Source organism: Pinus tabuliformis, chromosome J (genome assembly GCF_031772625.1).
Source record: "Pinus tabuliformis cultivar Carrire ecotype Pingquan chromosome J, CPIR1, whole genome shotgun sequence".
NCBI lineage: Eukaryota > Viridiplantae > Streptophyta > Pinopsida > Pinales > Pinaceae > Pinus > Pinus tabuliformis.
Window position 1 is genome coordinate 1,082,450,080 of NC_142295.1, and position 20,138 is coordinate 1,082,470,217.

General features: G+C 38.0%; 1 protein-coding gene and 2 pseudogenes across 2 annotated transcripts; 2 read left to right on the forward strand and 1 right to left on the reverse strand.

Moving 5' to 3' along the window:
- The first annotated feature begins 2,545 nt into the window (after positions 1 to 2,545).
- Positions 2,546 to 7,532, forward strand: LOC149230741 (uncharacterized; annotated as a pseudogene). The gene is made up of 5 exons (XR_016248021.1): positions 2,546 to 2,912; positions 3,006 to 3,160; positions 6,118 to 6,581; positions 6,743 to 6,830; positions 7,273 to 7,532. The product of XR_016248021.1 is annotated as an uncharacterized LOC149230741 (transcript).
- Positions 7,533 to 9,928: 2,396 nt separating this feature from the next.
- LOC149230742 (uncharacterized protein C2F7.02c-like) lies at positions 9,929 to 10,342 on the forward strand. The gene has a single exon (XM_089381402.1). It carries the CDS (start codon positions 9,929 to 9,931, stop codon positions 10,340 to 10,342), a length of 414 nt encoding a protein of 137 aa, XP_089237528.1.
- A 3,195-nt stretch (positions 10,343 to 13,537) lies between these two features.
- LOC149230743 (protein STRICTOSIDINE SYNTHASE-LIKE 6-like) overlaps positions 13,538 to 20,138 on the reverse strand; it is a 161,508-nt pseudogene continuing 154,907 nt past the window's right edge.

Sequence of the window (20,138 nt, forward strand, 5' to 3'; positions counted from 1 at the left end):
CCATTGCCATTTAGGAAAATCCACTAACAATATGGCAGAATTAATGGCTATGGAGCAATGTTTAGAATTCCTGAAGCAGGATAACCGCCAAAATGTGATAGTGGAAGCTAATTCTGAGTTAATCATTAACTCAGTCAAGAGAATCAGCTGGGGGATGACGCCGGAAAAAATTTCAAAAAACTGGAGGCTGATCCAGGTCTTTCAACGGATTCAGCTTCACCTCCAAAGCCTTCGAACAGTAAGTTTTAACCATGTGCGTAGAACTGCCAATAAATTGGCGGATATTATGGCCAATCAAGGAGTGATCTGTATAGAAAACAGGGTTGCGATGGGTTGGCAAGAGTTGCCTCAGAACAGATTAAAGGCAAATTGTCATGACCAGGCGGATGAAGACAGTATGGTATTTCGGAACAGAGCCATGGAGGTGAGGCCTAGATGAATTAGTTTCTTTATGATTAGTTGTTTTATTCACTGTCAGGTCTTTAGTGGGATGCAGGCCATTTGCGGCCTTCGCAACATTCGGAAGCACATTCACAGAGGCTCCAGGGGGAAGCAGTTTGGAAGCCTCTGTTTTTTGGATGGGCGGCTGGATGGCGGAAGAAACATCTTTCTATGGATCAGGTTCAGGCATAGAGGGGATGCTACGAGAGGCCGGATTCCGGGATATATCGACGGCCGCAAAACCCCTGGTTTTCCGTCTTGGCACGCTGTACCGTATTTGGGGTGGTTGGTCGGTGATCGCACGCCTTGCAAGCAGGAAGCGTTTTTCCGATTTGGGAGTGATTCCATTCAACGGGCAACACGTGGCCAAGGGGTAAGATCGAATACCGCCCTCATCGCGTGCTATTGTTCGGTGATGTAGACCCGCGCGATATGATCCTCAGCCGTTGGATCAAGAAAGGCGGATCTACGGTCAGGAACGATCATGCTAGTTGATGGGTCCATAAGGGTAACCGTTGTGCTTCTATGCACTGCGATATCCTCCACTGCCGTTGGATCGGGCGTGGGGATTTGAAGGTCAAGATTAAAGATGCAAGTCCGGACGAAGGCGGGAATCAGGGGTGCATGTTATTCTCAGCGGGAAACATGGGTGCAATTCATTCTTGGCGGGAACTGTTGATTATAGTACGTTCTATAGGTCCGAGGGTTAGTGAGCCTTTCAGACACGTAATCCTTATAGATTGGTACTTTTTTTCCTCTTCGGGTCCGATTCCTTTTTCTCGACCGCCGGCTTTCGGAGGGTTGACCATTCGGTCTTAGCTTTGTATTTCTTTTAAGGGTTTAGAGATGTTGTGTGTAGGGGTCGGGGCTTTGGCCTTTGGCTCGTTGGCAGTCTGAGTTTGGTTTTTTCCTTAGTCTACAGTTCCTGGTGGACTGATGTATTTTATGTAATTTATACTTGATTTAATGAAATAGAAGGTCCGACTCTTCTTCAACAAAAAATAATAATTTATTATATAATTAATATAGATAAATATGTAAAAACTTGTATCATTAATATTATCTATTATCATGCATTTATGTATTTATTAGATAAACATGACCTAAATTTTAAAACTATGCAAAGATGAATATGGATAAAATCTTAAAACATTCACAAATTATCAAATTTGACTTCGCTAAAATATAATATTTCAATATAATTTAAATATTATATCTCTAAAAATAAAATATATATTAAAATATAATTTTATATCATTAATATGATTTATAAGAAATTAGAGTTTTTAATTAGTATTGGCCCAAATAAGTTTTGGTTAAAATTAGGATTTCTGTTTTATTGCAAATTTATTTGAAATGTTTTGTTTTTTTTTAGGTATGGTTTTAACATTTGAAAAATATTACGTAGAGTTTATAAATTTCAATAAATTTATATAAGATTTTGATGAAATTTTATTTGTATTCAAGTTTTTGTGATCCATAATGAATTAAGCAAAGTCTTTTGGTAGAAATCAGATAAGAAAAAATTTTGGCCGAGGCATTTCGAACCAACAAGTGTGGTTCATCATCAGGAACCAGATAATGAATCACACTTGTTGGTTCGAAACACATAGGCCAAAAATTTCTCTTATGTAATTTCTACCAAAAAACTTTGTTTAAAGTTTTATTCAATAATTTAGTAAAATTAAAAAATATATATGAAAAATTAATATATATATACTCAAAAAAACTCATAGCCCTTTTTATTAGTCCCTGCCTGGCACTAATAGCGATCGATCGATCGTTGACCATATATTAATCAGTCTTTTGACCAAAAAAATTTGTGCACTATCAAAATTTAACCAAAGTTTATCTCTGCAAATATCTGTGTTAGAAATTTATAACCAAAATTGTGAATTGGAGGTCTTATTGCAGGCTTCACGTGCCCCGATGTTATTTCAGCGGGGACAAAATATTTTACCGTAAGTTTTATGTTCAGGGTGTGCATGTTGTTCTACGTGCCCTGCATGAGCACCTTGCATGCAGCAAGTGCCAGATGTCTCTCGCTCGGGCTATCAATTTTCCGGTAAACAGTTTGAAGGGAAAAACAGGGAACCGTAAATATTTGGAGCTGAATGTCTGGTATGATGTATTCTTTCCCTTGCAAGCCGTTGATACTGGGACTGATCCGATTGTTCCTGTCCATCATGTGGTAGCCGAGGTTCCATCCATGGCAGCCTAGGATGTTCCGCGTAATGTCATCATGGTGGGCGAAGGGAAGCCCGTGTTCCATGACTTTCTTGGCATGAGCTTCCTCAGCAGCGAATCATGGGGTGCTACTGCTACAGCTAGACATGAGGAGGCCTCCAGGAGCACAGGCGTCGTAGATGGAATCGACCATGGATCCTCCTTAGCGGGCAGCAGGCTTCTCTCAGGGCATCTCGGTTTAGCAGTAGCAGCAGCTGCTCCTTGTTCTTCAGATCCAGGATCAGGTTAATCTTTACTTCTCATCTTAGCGAGAGGTTTTCTTTTGGTTTCTTGTTTTTATCTGATTAAAGAATGTAAAATGATGGTGTATTTCGCAGAGAGGATGTCGTGTGGAAAGTGGGAAGGCATACATGGCGGCATGGGTGCTTTGGACAGCAACAAATCGGTAGCAGGAGGGAAGAAGAGGGAAACTTCCACTTCGAGCCTTAGAGAGTCCTTGCAGGATACTTCATAGAGTTCGGGTGGAATTAAGGTAGCGGAAACCATTATCTCTCAGCGCTACTAATGGCTAGGAACAGAGTTAGAGTTTTTGTTTATTTTACCTGTAATAGAAACTTTGCCAATCTAGAAACTGTCTTTGTGGTGTAAGTCCCCTTTAGAAACTGTCTTTGTGGTGTAAGTCCCCTTTGTTGATGCCGTAGCAACTCTGTAGCGCAGTACTAACATCACCTTTTGTGACCCCAAGTTGATGCAATTGATCTTCTTTCACTCCAATACTAACATCACCTTTGGTGTTTCCAGGTTGATTCTATGGTATTTTCTCACTTTAGTACCAAAGGCCACTCCACTACTAAGATTACCTTGCCTTTGGTGTTTTCCAGGTTGATTCTATGGTATCCTCCTCACTTTAGTTTAGTACTAAGATTACCTTTTATGTTTGGTATTTTCAGGTTGATTCGATGGCATCTCCCGCATTATAGTACAAAAGACCCTTTTGTTGTTATGCTTCATGGCTTTCTTTGGCTTGTGGTTATTATCTTTTATAATCTGTTCACAATTGTTATTATTACAGTGGTATATATTTATCATGGAATTTCATATCCTATTAACTGTTACTTAGGCCAGCCCTACGTGCAGGCTGTGGTAAAGGAGGCGCTGCGAATGCATCCGCCTGGACCGCTCCTATCATGGGCACGTCTCTCCACTGAAGATGTGAACATGGGCGATGGAATGTGTGTTCCGGCGGGCACGACTGCCATGGTGAATATGTGGTCGATTACTCACGACCCCAGCATTTGGGAATCACCTCATGAGTTCCGTCTAGAGAGGTTTGTGATGTCGGAAGGCGGGGAAGAAGTTGATGTAAGGGGTAATGATCTGAGGCTTGCGCCTTTTGGTGCTGGTCGTCGTGTGTGCCCGGGGAAGGCTCTGGGCCTTGCCACTGTTAACCTCTGGGTGGCTAAGTTGCTCCATCATTTTCAATGGCTTCCTCATGCTGAACATCCGGTTGATCTGTCCGAGGTCCTGAAGCTGTCATGCGAAATGGCTCATCCTCTTCGTTCTGTTCCCATCATACAGGTGCCAGCTTTCACTAGCTAATTAAATCCTCCCCCCTGTCTACCTGCTAATTGCAGTACCTCCTGTTCTGTTTCTGTTTGTCAGTATTACTAGGCACTATATATGCGTCGATGCCGTCTCACATTATGTATTTCGGTTGCAGCAGGGCAGTATTACTAGGCACTATATATGCGTCGATGCCATCTCCCATTATGTATTTCGATTGCATGAGCAGGCACTATCATGCAATACCGTTCAATCTTTAGCTCTCCGGTTATATGTATTTCGATTATAAGTGGTACATTTTCTGACCCATCGTCGTCATATGAGACTCTGTGTCTCTGTTTGGTTATTGTGATCGATAGAACGAACGATGGATGGTCGTTTTGAGTTTGTATAATGGTGAGCTGAACATTAAGTTTAAGTTTTTGACCATAAAGATGAGTGGCCACAGATATGTTTGCATTGTTTGTTTCTAATGGATGGATTTTTTGAACTTTCTTTCTTTTAAACAGTCAGTCAACAATTTTATTTGTTAAAGCATGAATTACATTAAATGGTGCAATTTTATTTGTTAAACCATATGTATATATATATCACGTAAATTACATGGTGTATTGCTGTATCAGCAGAGGCAGATGTCGTGCATAAATCACATTACATGGTGCAATTTTATTTGTTAAACCATACATATATATGTATATATCACGTAAATTACAAGGTGTATTGTTGTATCAGCAACGGCAGATGTCCTCACACCATTGTCAATGGTTTTGAAAACGATTTCTACACAATTAGGTGAGACTTACCAGCAGTTCAAGTTTGATATTTAACCTCATCATTTGAGACTTACCAGCAGTTCAAGTTTGATATTTAACCTCATCATTTGAATTAGAAAGTTACTTCCACCAACGAAGATCTTTGTTCCTTTATTTCTTTATGTACGTGCACGTTCAGAAATCTCTGCTCAACATTTCGTACGACGATAAGCCACTTAAGAGCTCGGTCGGAGGCAACCTCGATCTGTCCGAACAATGCGCACCCGTTTTTCTTTTTAAGCTATCCACATTGCCATTTACAAATATCAGTTAAGTTAAAATTGCAGCTACCCGTTTCAATGAAAATTTATGATTTTTAAAACCATGGAAAATGCAAACACTTTGAATCAGTTTGATCTGTATGTAGAACGCTTTTTAAAACCATGGAAAGTGCAAACACTTTGAATCAGTTTGATCTGAACATTAAGCTTCAGTCTATGGATATGAGCATTTTTGTGGCATTACTTTTATTGGATTTTAATTTTATTCATACAGTGGATTGATTTTTATTTTTGGTTATTGAAGTGTACAATTAAATTACATCCTACATTATAATTTTCTCTGCATTTTGTGTGCTTGATTTTTTATTATTTATTTAACAACATATTTTTTTTTGGTTATTCAAGTATACACATTGTACATCACATTCTTGACTAAGATGTTTTTCAAAAAAAATTGCAGTCACAATATTAATACTTATACTTATTTAACAACTCCCCTAACATTTAAACACAAAGGCTCTACACCTGCTGATGTTTGGACCTGGGCTTTTTACATGGACCAATAGCCCACTAAATCTCAACCACTAAATCACAACACTGGTATTGTTATGAATAAATATACTGCAACATGGTTATTTTATAAATGCGGCATTGGTTAACTAACAGGGTTCCATTCTTTATGTCATCCGCCCCGTTTTAAAGGAACAAGGCCCAAGTGTAAGTCTTGCACTGTTTTGTTAGAATAGTTAACTCACTTGAATAATATGAAGCAAAAAAAAGGAAGAAGAAAATACCACCACCATCCACCTTTTTCTATTTTCTGTGACTTGTGCAATTCCTTCTAGATTGCTTTCTATTTCCCTTATTGTTCGTTATTTGAAAATCCCTGCTAGATGTCAAGGTTTGAGTCCAAAGATGACAGAAGAGGAAGGCACCATGATGATGATGTTCATATGGGCATGCAGCCACCAAGGCCAATAGCCACATGCCAAACATCAAAGAGGCCATCAATGGGTGCAAATGCTGATTTTATGGCTTCAAAGAAATGGGAACGCTCTGCCTTTATGAATTCAGGATCAGCTGTATATATTCCTTCACGTCTCACTCATCTTGGAAGCTATCAGAACAAGACCTCTGCAAATTTGTCCAGGGAAAATACGGTAGTGCCTGCCCTCGTTTCCCAGACCCCAGCAGATGAAGGTTCTTGAACAGGTCTTAAAGGTTCCAGTTTGGCAAACCTCATGAACAATGGTCCAAGTGCACCATCTGCCAGAAACACAAGTGGGCAAAGTCTTTCTGCCGGTAGTTCAAAATTCTTGCCTGGGAATGGTGTTCAAGAATCCAGCATTCCAGCTAGGTAAGTGCATACTGGTAATTTAGACAACTTAATGTGCATATAGGGGGATGGTAAACATTGGAGATTTTCTCTACAGAAGTTAAGCTTGATAAGATTTAGCTTAGATCATGGCAATATATTTAACTGTGGCTGCATCTTGACTGTTTGTTTCATTTTTTCAGCCCAAAATGTGTAACATCAGCTAGTCGCCAGTTGACAATATTCTATGCTGGGCAAGCTCATGCTTTTGATGATATCTATCCTACGAAGGTAAGCAAGCTATGTTGATTAGTACTTTTTATTTTTGATTCTTCAGGTTTGTTTCCAAAGAACTAGGCCTTAACATCTTTTCGTTATCCATACTTTGTTTGGTCATGTTTGTTGCATCTTTCTAATTTGATACTGTTTTTGTTTGCCTCGGCAAAAATATTATAATACTCTTTGCTAGGCTTATGTTTTACGCTACTTATTGGGGTGTCTGTGTGGAAGGCGAACTGTCCAACATCTGCCATGATGCACAAAAATGACATAAATTATGTGGATTTTGCAGTGAAACCACTGCTGTTTAGAAGTGCCTGTTTGTTTAAGAGAGTACCGTAATTAAGTTAGAGCCACAGTGCATGTACCTTTGGATCATATCTAGATATGAACAAAATCATTCTCAATTGTGAAATGCTACAACACTAATAAAATGCCTTGTGCTTGTCTATAGGTCACAGAAACAGTTTGAAGGGAAAAACAGGGAACGGGAAATATTTGGAGCTGAATGTCTGGTATTATGTATTCTTCCCTTGCAAACCGTTGATACTGGGACTGTTGTTCCTGCCCATCATGTGGTAGCCGAGGTTCCATCCATGGCAGCCTAGGATGTTCCGCGTAGGTGAGGAGGATTAGAAGCTACTGCTTTTTGTTCGTCGCGAAGGGAAATCGCTAAGAAGAAAAGCTCCATACCTTGTCGATGGTCTGGGATGAGACTAATTGAACCGCCCCGGGGGACCTACGTTCGGAATCCGATAACCCGGTAGGCATCAAGTTCTATTGTTAATTCCAGGTATGGTCTTTGCCTCTCCATGAGCGGACACACTACCTTCTTTTCAGTTAAAGTCTTCGGTGGTTGTGTTGAGGGTGACTGCAGTACATTGACACCCTTTGCTACATGCAGAGCAACACGGTGACGGGAGGTCCGACATAAGTAAGCGGGGCTTTTCATTTACAAAATTAACTCTAGCAAATGTTTTTTTAGTTGCATGCCTAGAACAAACTAATTGATTCCACTAGTGTGGTGAATATTTTTCTGCAGGTAAATTTCCTGACTGGTTCTTAGGCGAGTTTTCTAATACTCTCGAGGGCTTCTCATGCTTATACAAAGTGCTTGTTTCCTCCAGGTGCTACTTTTGACCTGTTTTCAGTAGTCCCAGCAATTTAGAGTTTAATAACTTATTCGAGGGTTGTTCAGACTTGCAAATTTCCATGATATCTTATTGTTATTTTATGTCAGGACCTATGACGCTTCAAGTCGATTGACAGTATTGGATTGCGTCTCGAAGCGATTTCTTTACACTCAGTTATGCAAAATCTCTGTTATTCTCAGTGTATAATTGAATATCTAGACAGTTGACATGTATACTTATTATCCAAGAGGTTTTTCGACCATTTTACTTCTATATTGATTGTAAAGTTTATATGTATATGACAGCTCCTTTGATTTTTTTTAATGCAATGTTCACTATTGTTTCGACATGTTTTTAAAAGGAGTTTTTTACAACATTGCCTTCTCTATATCATTTTCTATATGTACTCAATAGTTCTTTTCTTGGCTACAATTTTGACTCTTATCTGATTATGCAAAAGTCTGATGAGTCTGCAAGTGTGAATACAGAAGCAAACCTTTTCAGTAAGTTTGGAATAGAATCCTATGAAAATCCATTTTTCCCATAATTCAATCAACTTTCTGCACCGTAATGGCATGTATTCCTCACTCCATAGGATAATATCCAACACCAGGCCTGCTTCTAAATTTCACTTGTAGCAAGTTATTTGCTTCTTTCAATTTACTGAAGAGAAGAGTTTGGAATAACTGGATCATTTCATTGACCCCCTGAGAAATCTGTGTAGTGAATTGAACTTTCAGTCACACAATTCCTTCAACCATGCGTGGATATTAGATATGGTTGGGTATGGATATTAGATATGGTTGGGTATGCATATACTATATAGGCATGCTTCTGAGGTGGGCAATGATTGTCTTGGAGCATCCTTCCCTTAGGTATCATTTAAACATGTCTCTAATGAAATGTCAGGGACCAAATCACTCTATTAGAAATAAAACCCGGTTTGACATGAGGTTCAGGCAAAGTGGCCTTTCTTCATCCAAATCACAATGATAAGACTGAAGCACAAATCAGAAAAGGGCTTCATTTGTTCTTGACGGCAGGGACTACCGGCTGCATGCAGCACTTGTTTATTATGTCATCCATTATCTTGAAAAAACTCTTAGACCCCTTTTTTAACATACATTATCTTAAAAATCCAATCATTTTCTTTTTTAATCAAATTATAAAATTAATGTCTTACATTATTTTTAATCAAATTATATAATTAATCTCATGCATTATTTAAAAAATCAAGATATAACATATCTGGATTTTACAGTGACATATTTTACCCAATTTAAGTCATTGCACATATAATCAAACAAGAGTCAATAATTTATTGTTTGACCAAATCGTTGCCATTCCCAATAGAGAATTCTAATAAATTGAAGCAATATGAACTTTTACAGATCAATATGAACATGGACAAAATCTTAAAACACTCACAAAAGATCAAATTTGACCGACTCCGTTTAAGATGTAAATTTTTATTATAATTTAAATATTATATATTTTAAAAATAAAGTGTATATTAATATATAAATTTATATTATTAATATGATTTATAAAAAGTTAAAATTTTTAATTAAAATCCGTCAAAATAATTTTTAGTTAAAATTATGATCTCTGTTTTATTATAAATTTATTGGAAATGTGTTTTTTATTATAAGTATGGTTTTAGTATTCTAAAAGTTCACAAATTCCAACAAATTTATATAAAATTATGGTAGAATAATTTGGTAAAAATTTACATATTTTAACAATTTTACAAAATTTTATTTAAAATATTTTTTTTTTTAAAATTAATAGAAAGCTTCTTTTTATATAATTAATGTCATCCATTATCTTAAAAAACTCTTTGGGCATTTTTGTTTAACATCCATTATCTTAAAAATCCAAGCCTTTTCTATTTTTTAACCAAATTATATCATTAATATCATCCATTATTTTAAAAATCCAGATATTTGTTCCTTTGCGTCGTTGCAAATTAGTTAAATGGATAAGCTTGAGGATGCACCAGTGGCAACTCGAGGGTTAAAGAGGCAGAGAAAAGATTTGGATAGTCTATTGCCACCTCCTGTCGATCCATTGCGCCACACGCTGGTTCTAGACATGGACGGCACCCTTTTGGCGGGGCGCAGCCAAATGGTACCCCAAGATGAAGGGTCCGAGTATTTTGAAGTGACGCGAACGCAGGATGGTATAGAACAAAAGACATACGTTTATACCAGGCCGGGCCTCCAACCTTTTCTGACAGAAATGTCAGAGCTGTATGAAGTGGGTGTGTTCACATTAAGCGGTAAAAAAAGAGCAGACCGCTTTCTGGACAAGATCGATACAGATCGTCAACTCATCAAGTTCAGGCTGTACATAGATTCAGCCAAACATGGAGTAATCTGCGGAAGGTAATCATCATTGACGACAGCCCGAGTTCATACCAGTTGCAGAAGAGCAACGCGATCCCAATCAAACGCTTCGACGGTCTGAAGTCGGACACAGAGCTCACACAACTCATCCCCCTCCTCCGGAGTCTCAGCAAAGAGGAGGACGTTCGCCCAAAGCTTTCTCAGGAATTCCAGGTTCATGATCCGCGTGTGAGTGATGTAGGAAATGCTCAAAATTGAAATTGTTAAGAGCAATGTGCAGCCCACGTTGAAATGTGATGATGATTTCTACTTCAAATTAATGTTAGTAGCTTTTTCGTATTCGTTTTGAGTAATGGTAAATTTTAGTTTGGTTTCTAATTATCTCGCTTTTGGTTTCTAATTTTAGTTTGGTTTCTATTCTGATTTCTATTTTTATGTTTCAATTAATAAATTAAAAAACACGGTGCTTTCGAGACATCTATTTATATATATAAATAGTAAGAACAATGACCAAGTTGATTTTCATTTTTATTTAAATGTTATTGGTTTGTAAAGTCTTTTGTTTCCAAATAAATAAATCCATCTTAAATTAAGAAAAAAAAAAAAAACACTTTTAAATAATTTGAAATTTTGGAAATTTTGGATATCATACATGCATATATATTTAATTATTTATTTTATTTAATATGATAGGAATTTTTTCTTTCCATATTAATATTTAAGATATTTAATTATTTTTAATGTAATTGAGATTTTCATTTAATTTTTTAATTTTAGATTTCTTTTTAAATCACTTTAAATAGACTTTAAAAGTATAAGTATTCACAAAAAATTAATGGTTGAAAATAGTAATGGGTGCACCATACACATAAATTTGTTCATATGCTTAAATTATTTTTTAGCTTGTTGCCTCAACTTTCTCTAAACTACCATGTGAACTTTCACCTCAACACTAAATAGGCATTTTCAAGAATGCATGTATACATACAAGTGGGTAAATTCTCTTGCAATGTTAATTGGGAAAAAAGGGTTGTTGTTGGTCCATTGTTACCCAATAGAGTACATGATGCATTTTTCACTTCTTTGAGCTATTTGAGGAGTAATTTCAAGAAAACCTGAGGAGACATTGTAGGACTCTATTGATGTGGTGTTTGATTGGTTCTATTGTAAGTTTCTAACCCTTATTTTTTTTTTCATATTTTTTTTAAATTATAAAAATATATAAAAAACTAATTTCCCCTTATTTCAATGTAAATCAACCCAGTTAACCTAGTAAACTTAGGTCAGCCTAGTAAGCCTAGTAACTGTTACATGTTCATCAACCTAATATATCAACCTTAGGGAACCTAGTAAACTATGGTCAACCTATTAAACCTAGAAAATGTGACATGTTCATTAACGTGATATATTAGTCTTAGTCATCCATAAACACCATGGTCAAATCTGGTACACCATATTAACCATGATCAAACCATGTTCAATCATAGTCAACCATGTTAATCTTAGTCAAACATGGTTAACCATGGGATAATGTTAACAATGGATGAACATGGTTTGACCAACTTGACCATGATGATCATGGTTGATCATGTTGACCATAGCTTACCATAATCAACCAGGTTAACCATGTACACCATTTTTGAACATGGTTTGACCATGATCACCATTGTTATCCATTTTGATCATGTTGACCATGACTTACCATAATCAACCATTGTTGACCATGTACACCATGGCTTACCATAATCAACTGTTGTTGACCATGCACACCATTGGTGTATATGGTTTACCATAATCAAATTTGTATATTTCAAAACTTCGATATTTAATACATACGTAGGTCAATTTAAATCAAGTTTTATATGCATATCTATAGATTTCCCAGCTTTAGGTAACACATCTCCAATTGCATGTTGTGTAACATTATGCATATCAAAGCCGAATTGACATGGGTATAGAACATGTTGAAATATTTGAAATATACAATGTAACAATACTAATATCAAATCCAGATTCACATGGGTATAGACTGTCGATTGTGACATGAAAACCATGATTTTAGAATCCATGTGTGAACTAAAGACATTCAATTTTTATTATAATTTTCCTTTCTTAGTGGGCACAAAAAATGGTTAGAAATAGAGTTAATTAAAATCAACTAATAAAGAGTAAAAGTGGATAGTTTTGAATCTCTAAAACATATTGAAGATACCCAAAATATGGACTTATAGAACACATACAACAAACATAAACTTATTTAGAAAATTGCAAAATTGTATGTAGAACCTGAGAAAAGCAAGAGAAAGGCATTGATAATGAAATAATGTCATATTAATAATTTTACTCACAATTACAAAGTGAAACAAGAACACTTATTGTACCACGGGCTTCACCCACATAATGCAAGATGCTTGTCAATGGCCAGATAGAGCGAAGATGTGGTTAAGTCGAAGAGGAGAACAAAGTTTCGACACTCATGGAAGACAACTTGGTTTCTTGATTGGATTCATATGGTTTGGCTCAAAGGTTTTTTTGGCTTACCATGGTGTTTTCTATTCTCTGTGCTTTTGGCGATGGATTGACTTCACAAATTTGCATCGTAGGTGCTTTATCCCACCTGGTTCCAAAACTTTCTATTGATGGCGACATGTTATTTCTATGAGCCTGTGTTTTTTGTAGTGCATGGCTTGTTGTTGGTAAAGCCGCCTCTTGTTTTAGGTTGTCATAGAGCTCATGGTTTGTGTTATTTTTGGTGGGCACTATTTTCAAATGGACATCAAGCCTATGTGTGTTGCTTTTGTTATCTACTGGTAAGCCCAATGGCTAGGGTGTCAATTGATCGTTTACCCGAATTGGTAGCTTCTCACCGTGGTGTTGTATTAGTGCAAACATGCTAAGCCACAGTGACAACTGCTAAGCCTTCCACCTCACAAGCTCAAAACCTAGAACCAATTTAAGATCAAATATGCATCATCTGTCATGATCTTATAATAAGTTATGGCCAGATTTAACATGGCTACAACCTTTCTTCAAGTGAAATCAATATCAAACAAATCTATCAAAAAAGTTGCAAGGAGTAGTAGTAATGGAAAATGGGTAATCATATAGATTTCATCCAACCAAATAAAGGATATGCAATACTTACGCTCCATTTTTTTGTGTTCCTCTCCTATTAGGATTTCTCAATATACAATACTTACCCTCCATAATACTAAGTTTATGTACACATATTATCTACTTATTTCCATGTCTCACATATGAGGATGTTCCTCTTTTGTTGAAAGAGAAACTTTGTTTGCAAACCCAAGGCCAATGATTAAAACTATAGTCTTCTTTTTTATTGGATCATATTTCACAAGCTTGCCAAGGGGTTTTTCTTCTAAAAGATCCAGAAAGGATCTATCATATTTAAACTTGGTGCTTGCATCTAAGTCATATACACTGCCATCGCTAGCCTCTATAATTGCATCAAATAACCTATAAAACCCCACATGTACCCTTTGTTATATTTTATGAAAACAAAAGCAAACAATGTTATATTCTTTCAAATGTTTGTGTAAGTGTCAAAGGTGAAAAGACATAAAATAGTTTCAATGGAACAAACCTGATCTGAATTCCATCAACTTTTGAAGCTAAAAGAAATATTTGATCATGATTAACTTTCAGTAGACCCTGTAGAATAATCCATGTCTTATGAATATAAAATACATGAAGTTTCATTCTCACAATAAAAAATACCCATTTCAGCCCCAATTTGATATGCATCTTCATAAGTTTCTTAGGTAAATTTTGTATATACAAAATTAAAATGGAAACAATTACTCATAATAAAAACCATTTTCAAGGGCATATTCACCAAACTGTAGGCTCAAAAAGATTAGAAATCCTCCTCCCCTTTCTTAGAAAACTCAAGTTGTTTGGGCTCAATTAACACCAAAACTCTGGGATGAGACCTCACCTTTGCCTTATAAATTGTAGGTCCATCTGCCACATTGTTTTACCTTTCTTTTCACAATTACAGAGCCTTGCAATTGTGAGACCGTAACTGAAGGATAGTTGAGGTCATGTATCTTAAGTTGGTGTGTGTAGAAATATGGTGATAAAATTGCAACTGCTCAAGAAATTTAATCTAAATCAAGAGACACAATCCTACTCTACTTATCCACGGAAATTAATTCACAATTTAGAACAACATTCACAAACATGCATCAACCACATACACAAGTACACATATTTATCTAGGTGAAACCAACTGGTAAAAACCCCTTAATCCTGCTTGCATTAATTAGATGAACATATAATGTATTAAGATTTCTTGCTCACTTTGAGTTTAACCCGCAAGTGCATAATCGTTCTCTCTACCCAATGAGAAGCTCTGTCTGACTTAGTAAATTTTTCCCCCACCTGAGTTCCTATTTCCTTGCGAAAACTCTAAGGAAATTAGCCCCTATTATTTAGGAATTTCCTCCAAAATGATTGCGCAATTACCAAGGATTGATCATTGATTGCATGCAACACATGTACACTCAAAACTAGACGACAATTGATGTTACACTGCCTTGGAATCTCCACCACAACTGAGCAATTTTAATTCCTTTCTTGTGTGAGGTATTTTTGGTTAATTGATCAGTTAACTGGATGATCACTGAGTTAGACTATTGTCCCACTACACAACTGACCTCCAACTAGTTCTATCAATAGTTAGAACTAGTTTAAGTGAATACAACTGGAAATCACTGAACTGGATTGCTACAAATTAGAAATCACACATTCATAACTAAATTCCAATCCCTCTAACTTAAATTTTCTGAGCTAACTAAGTGACAAGAGCTATGTCACCTCAGTTAACTACCTCCAAGTTGTCTGCTGATGTGGAAATTTTGAATTTACTCAATTTGACTAAGTCTAAATTAAATTGAGCCTTTCTTGCTACACTTCTCAACACTCCCTCTTAGCAAGAAATGGATTTTCAACCACCCCTATCCTGCACCTGTGGAATTAAAATTTCCCTCTTGAAAAATCCTTTGTCAAGATGTCAACATCTCATTCCTCTATCGGAATGTATTGTAGCAACATTATCCTCCTCTACACATAATCTCATAAATGATGATACCAAATATCTATATGCTTGGATCAATCATGAAATACCATATTCAAAGAGATCTTAATGCAACTCTTATTATCACAATAGATCACAGTTGGATCCATCTCTTGACCAAACATCCCCACAAGTGTCTTTCTCATCTAGATCGCCTCACATGTTTCTTGACTTGCAACCATGTATTCAACTTTTGTTGAGATGAGTGCCACAGATCCCTGCTTCCTGTAGTACCAGGAAATTACTACAGACCCAACACTAAAAATTATACCTAATGTACTCTTTCAGTTGCATGGACTCCTTTCCCAATCTGTATCCATGAAGCCATACAACTTCACTTCCTATGTTTGTTTGTACCATAATTAATACCGAGTAGTGCCTATGAAGTATCGTAAAACATGCTTAGCTTCCTTCCAATACAATTTTGTCAACTTAACCATAGCTTGGCTCATTTGGTTGACTACATAGCACATATCTGGTTGTGTACTCATAAGATACATCAGTGAACCCACTAGTTGATTTATTTTCCAGCCTTGGGACCACTTCCCAAACACTGTTCTTCATGATGGATTTGTATTATTCCACCATTGCATCAACCCAAACTAGTTACTCAACTGATTCCTCAAAATAGTATTTCTTAGTATTTACAAGCTCAGTCATCTGATCTGAAATGGAGTAGATTAGTAATGTTTTTCTAATTCCACATTCAGAATAAAACCAAGATGCTTATCATTTTCTTATCAAGTGCTTAAGGATTCACCATTTTTGCTTAATTAACTGATTCCCATAAGAGTTTCTTATGTAAATGTTATAAACAATTTAACATAGAACATATGCTGAACAACAACAAAATAATAGCAAAGGACATCAAAATACAAGACACAACACAGAGATTTGATGAGGATTTCACCCCTTTGTTGTAGTTGTTGCAACAACCCCTCCAAAAATCTGGAAACCCTAAAATTTTCGGAGCCCCTGTATCTTGTGGGGCCGCCAACGCCGCTAGGATCTACTCTAAGAGTTCAACAATCTCAAAGAACCCCGGAAAAGTCTAATTTTTCAGCTAAGTAAACCTAAGTCGCTAGTTCTTGCCTAAAGTCGGTCAGTCGCGGTTTCAAAATGCGACTAAAGTTAAACCTTGTGACCTCTGCGACTAATGCGACCTGTGCAACTCACTAGTAGCATAGGTCGCGAGGTCACATCTTCCTCTCTTGGTCATCGACATGACCATGCGACCCTTATGACCTCACGACTAGATGGTGAAAAGGTCACACATGCCTCACTCATCTATGAACGTGACCATGCAACCCTTGCAACCTCGTGACTACCTGGTCGCAAGGTCACATAGGTCGCAGGGTCGCATATCAGACCCATGTGACCTCACACGTGAGGTAAGGGAGGGTCACCTAGTGTCATTATAACTACTCCTTTGGTCACATGGAAGGCGAGGAAGCTCTGTGATTTGGGTATGCGAGCGTTTTTCTCTAGGTAAGTAACCATTTGCCTTCCTAGTAAACATGATTTTCTCCCAAGTGTCTCTGTCTGCATCCCCAAACTTCTGCATCCCATGGTCGGGGTGTTTTAGCCCATGTTACTTGGTTTTTCCACCTTATTTCCCAAATATAGTTGCCCTGGCCACTTCCACTCTTCCTGGACCCAGAACTCGACCATTTTTTAACCCTAACCTTCCCGGTCTTCGCCAGTAAGCCTAAGCCTACTTGCTTGGAAGAATCCTAGACCTCCTAAAGCCGCAAATTATCCTCCTTGATCATCTTAAAATCTAAGTCACGCGGCTGAGACCGCGATATCACTTTCTCGCGACTTCACGACTTGCAACTTCGCCCCGACGCGACCTTGCGACTTGTGACCCTGCGACCACCATCAACTTGCAAATTGTGACCATACATTCCCCAACAACCTGACCTGTGACTTTGCGACTCTTGTGACCTGCCTCCCCTGACTGTCCTACCACCTGTTGAAACTCCCTTTATTTTGCAGCTTTACTTAATTTTCATGTCGTCTCTCTCATCGTGGGATTGTATTTTCAACATGCCAAGTGACGTGGACCTCGAGTGCATATCCATCTCTTCCTTTGAAGATGAAATGGATCCCTAAACCATTAATGCTACTCGCAGAGGCTCAGGAAGCGAGTCATGGGAGGCTGACCAAGATGAGGAGCCACCCATCTATGGGGACACAGCTTGCAACATCAGTAAAACCACGAGGCTCTCTTGGTACAACATCTATGAGGAGTTTTCGAAATCATATGTTCCAAAAACCCAAGAGGTTTTTCCAGTATACCTACACGTCAAAAGATCAAGGTTGTACAAGGTAGCAGCGCACCACCCAGTCTTCCCATTCTCATAAACTATTGAATGGATCTTGCAAAGCACAGATACGAATTCATGGATGATCAGGGATCATTTTGGGGAACTTATAGCCGCTATCTCCCCTACAGGCATCTAAGAGACAAGAGGTTTTTAATACCATGTGGCTCTCTAAGTTCGTGACCCCTGTGAAGTATATCCTAAGGGAATGGTGGAAAGACGCGTCAATGTTCTCGGTCAGAATAGATCAGGCATACAAGACAGAAGGATTGCGCAAGGTATGACATTTAATTGCTGCAATGATGTGCTGATTATATGGAAAAGTAGGTTGCGACATTTTTTACAGCACCTGGGTCCCCCTCATGTATGTTGTTTCCACCCAAGGAACTATTTTTAACTGGGTAAACATCCTCTCATCATCGTTGAGAACGAACATGGCTACGTCCAAGCTCCCACAAACAGAGCAACCTCCAAAATTCTATATGTATTCATACCTCCTCTATTTTGTCTGCTCGAGATGCTACTTCGAGCACTGGAGCTGCAACTAGGACTCATCAACAACGGACCCCATGCACTACCATTACAAAGTTTTATGGGACATGACTTACAAAGGTATGATAGATGTAATCTCTGAATCTTTCATTATCCCATTGTACCAACTATTATTTGGGGATGAACCACCATGCATGTCAAAGAGGGCTATGAATACTATGGTCAATGTAGCACACTGGTTTCCCATCCAAGAAGGAACATTCACCAAAGTGTTCGGTACCCATAAGACCCCTCATGCCCTACCCAGGTTCGTCGCAGACAAGACTCTTCTGTGAGAGGTCTGCTACCAAATGAAATAGGGCTTTTCTAGGATATTGAACAAAGGAAAAAAGAAACCATGTCCCGCCTTCCCCCTCACCATCGGAGCATATGTGGTGGAAAATTTCAAACAAGTAGAGTTAGAGGCATTGAAAGGAAGCCACTTTGTGACCCTTAACTACTGAACATATGATCCTGAGAAGGTCATGGCCGCCCACTGCAAAAACGCAAAAATCGGCTGGTCTTATTCTCATATCAAATAGGATCTCAAAGATGGGATAAAAAGTTGGTATAACACTATAAGAGAACTCAGCCCAAGTGAGCAGTAGGCCAGAGAAGATGAGCTCCTTGATGATTCCCAAAAAGATGTGAGCCTCAAAGAAAGAGCTTCCAGCATAAAGAAAAAGTAGCACGAGGCGCTAAAAGGCACCGGGGAATCTGAGAAGCAAAAAGGAAAAGAGGTAGAAGATGCCTTGAGCAAACATGAAGAGGAAGACACTAATACTATGTTGGAACAAAGGAATGCCACCTTGGTAAGGAGAAAGAAAGATCTTAAAAGGAAAAGGGAGCTAGAGAGCAAACAATCTCAAGATTCTAGTAACCAAGGACAGAGCAAGAAAAGGAAACGACGGGAAGAGAGAGAAAAGGAGAAACAACTGCAAGAAAAGCAGCAGGAAGAAAGAAGGGCGTAGGAAGAGGAAAAGAAGAGAAAACAGGAGGAAGAAAGAAGGGCGCAGGAAGAGGTAGAGAAGAGAAAGCAGGAATAAGATAGAAGGGCACAGGAAGAGGCAGAGAAGAGAAAACAAGAGGAAGAAGAATTAAAGAGAAGGCAGAAGGAGAACAGGATATTAGAGCAAGAGCTGAAAGTATGGAATATGTGATAGAGAGGGAAAAAACGCTCGCAAATCAAGAGAAAAGATGATAGGAAGAAGAACTAAGGAGGAACAAGGAAAAGGAAGATAGGGAAAGTGAACATGAAGATACTAGAAAAACGGTTGACCTAGGTACATGACAAAGTGAACTTCCCCCATTGGACATGCCTCCTATGACCCCCCTCACTGGTGGGCATCTCCCCCTGCAAGAACTAGGCATCTCAGAGGGACAGGATGAGGAGGTCCTAGATATCACAAGGCTCACTTTCGATGAAGCAAAACTAAAAATTGTGCAAGAAAGAAATAAATATTATGTTAGGAATCCAGTTGAGCCTTTATCAGTAACCATGGCCAAAGATATTGTGCCCAACATTACAGAAAACTCACAAATGATTGCCTCGATCGGGACAACTTTTGTTGCCACCATAAAACACAATATGGCTTGGATGAGCAAACAGATTGCTAATCTTCAAAATAGACTTTATGAATCCGAACTAAGGACCACCATGGCGGAGAAGGAGAAATGAAAGGTGGAGGAAGAGAAAGCGGCACTCATTTTAGTTCAAACCAGTGCAACAGAATTCCAGGCAGCAATCGAAGCAGAAACAGAGACCCTAGGGGAGGCCATGGCAGTAGTCTACGAAGAGATGTCCAAACTGAATCACATAGTAGCCCCAATCGTGACAATCCAATCCCACACAAAAGAAAGGGTCGCAATGCTTAAGGAGACTA

Excerpts from the sequence above, each read along its gene's own strand:
- LOC149230742 (XM_089381402.1), top strand. The coding sequence starts at position 9,929 with ATGGATAAGCTTGAGGATGCACCAGTGGCAACTCGAGGGTTAAAGAGG.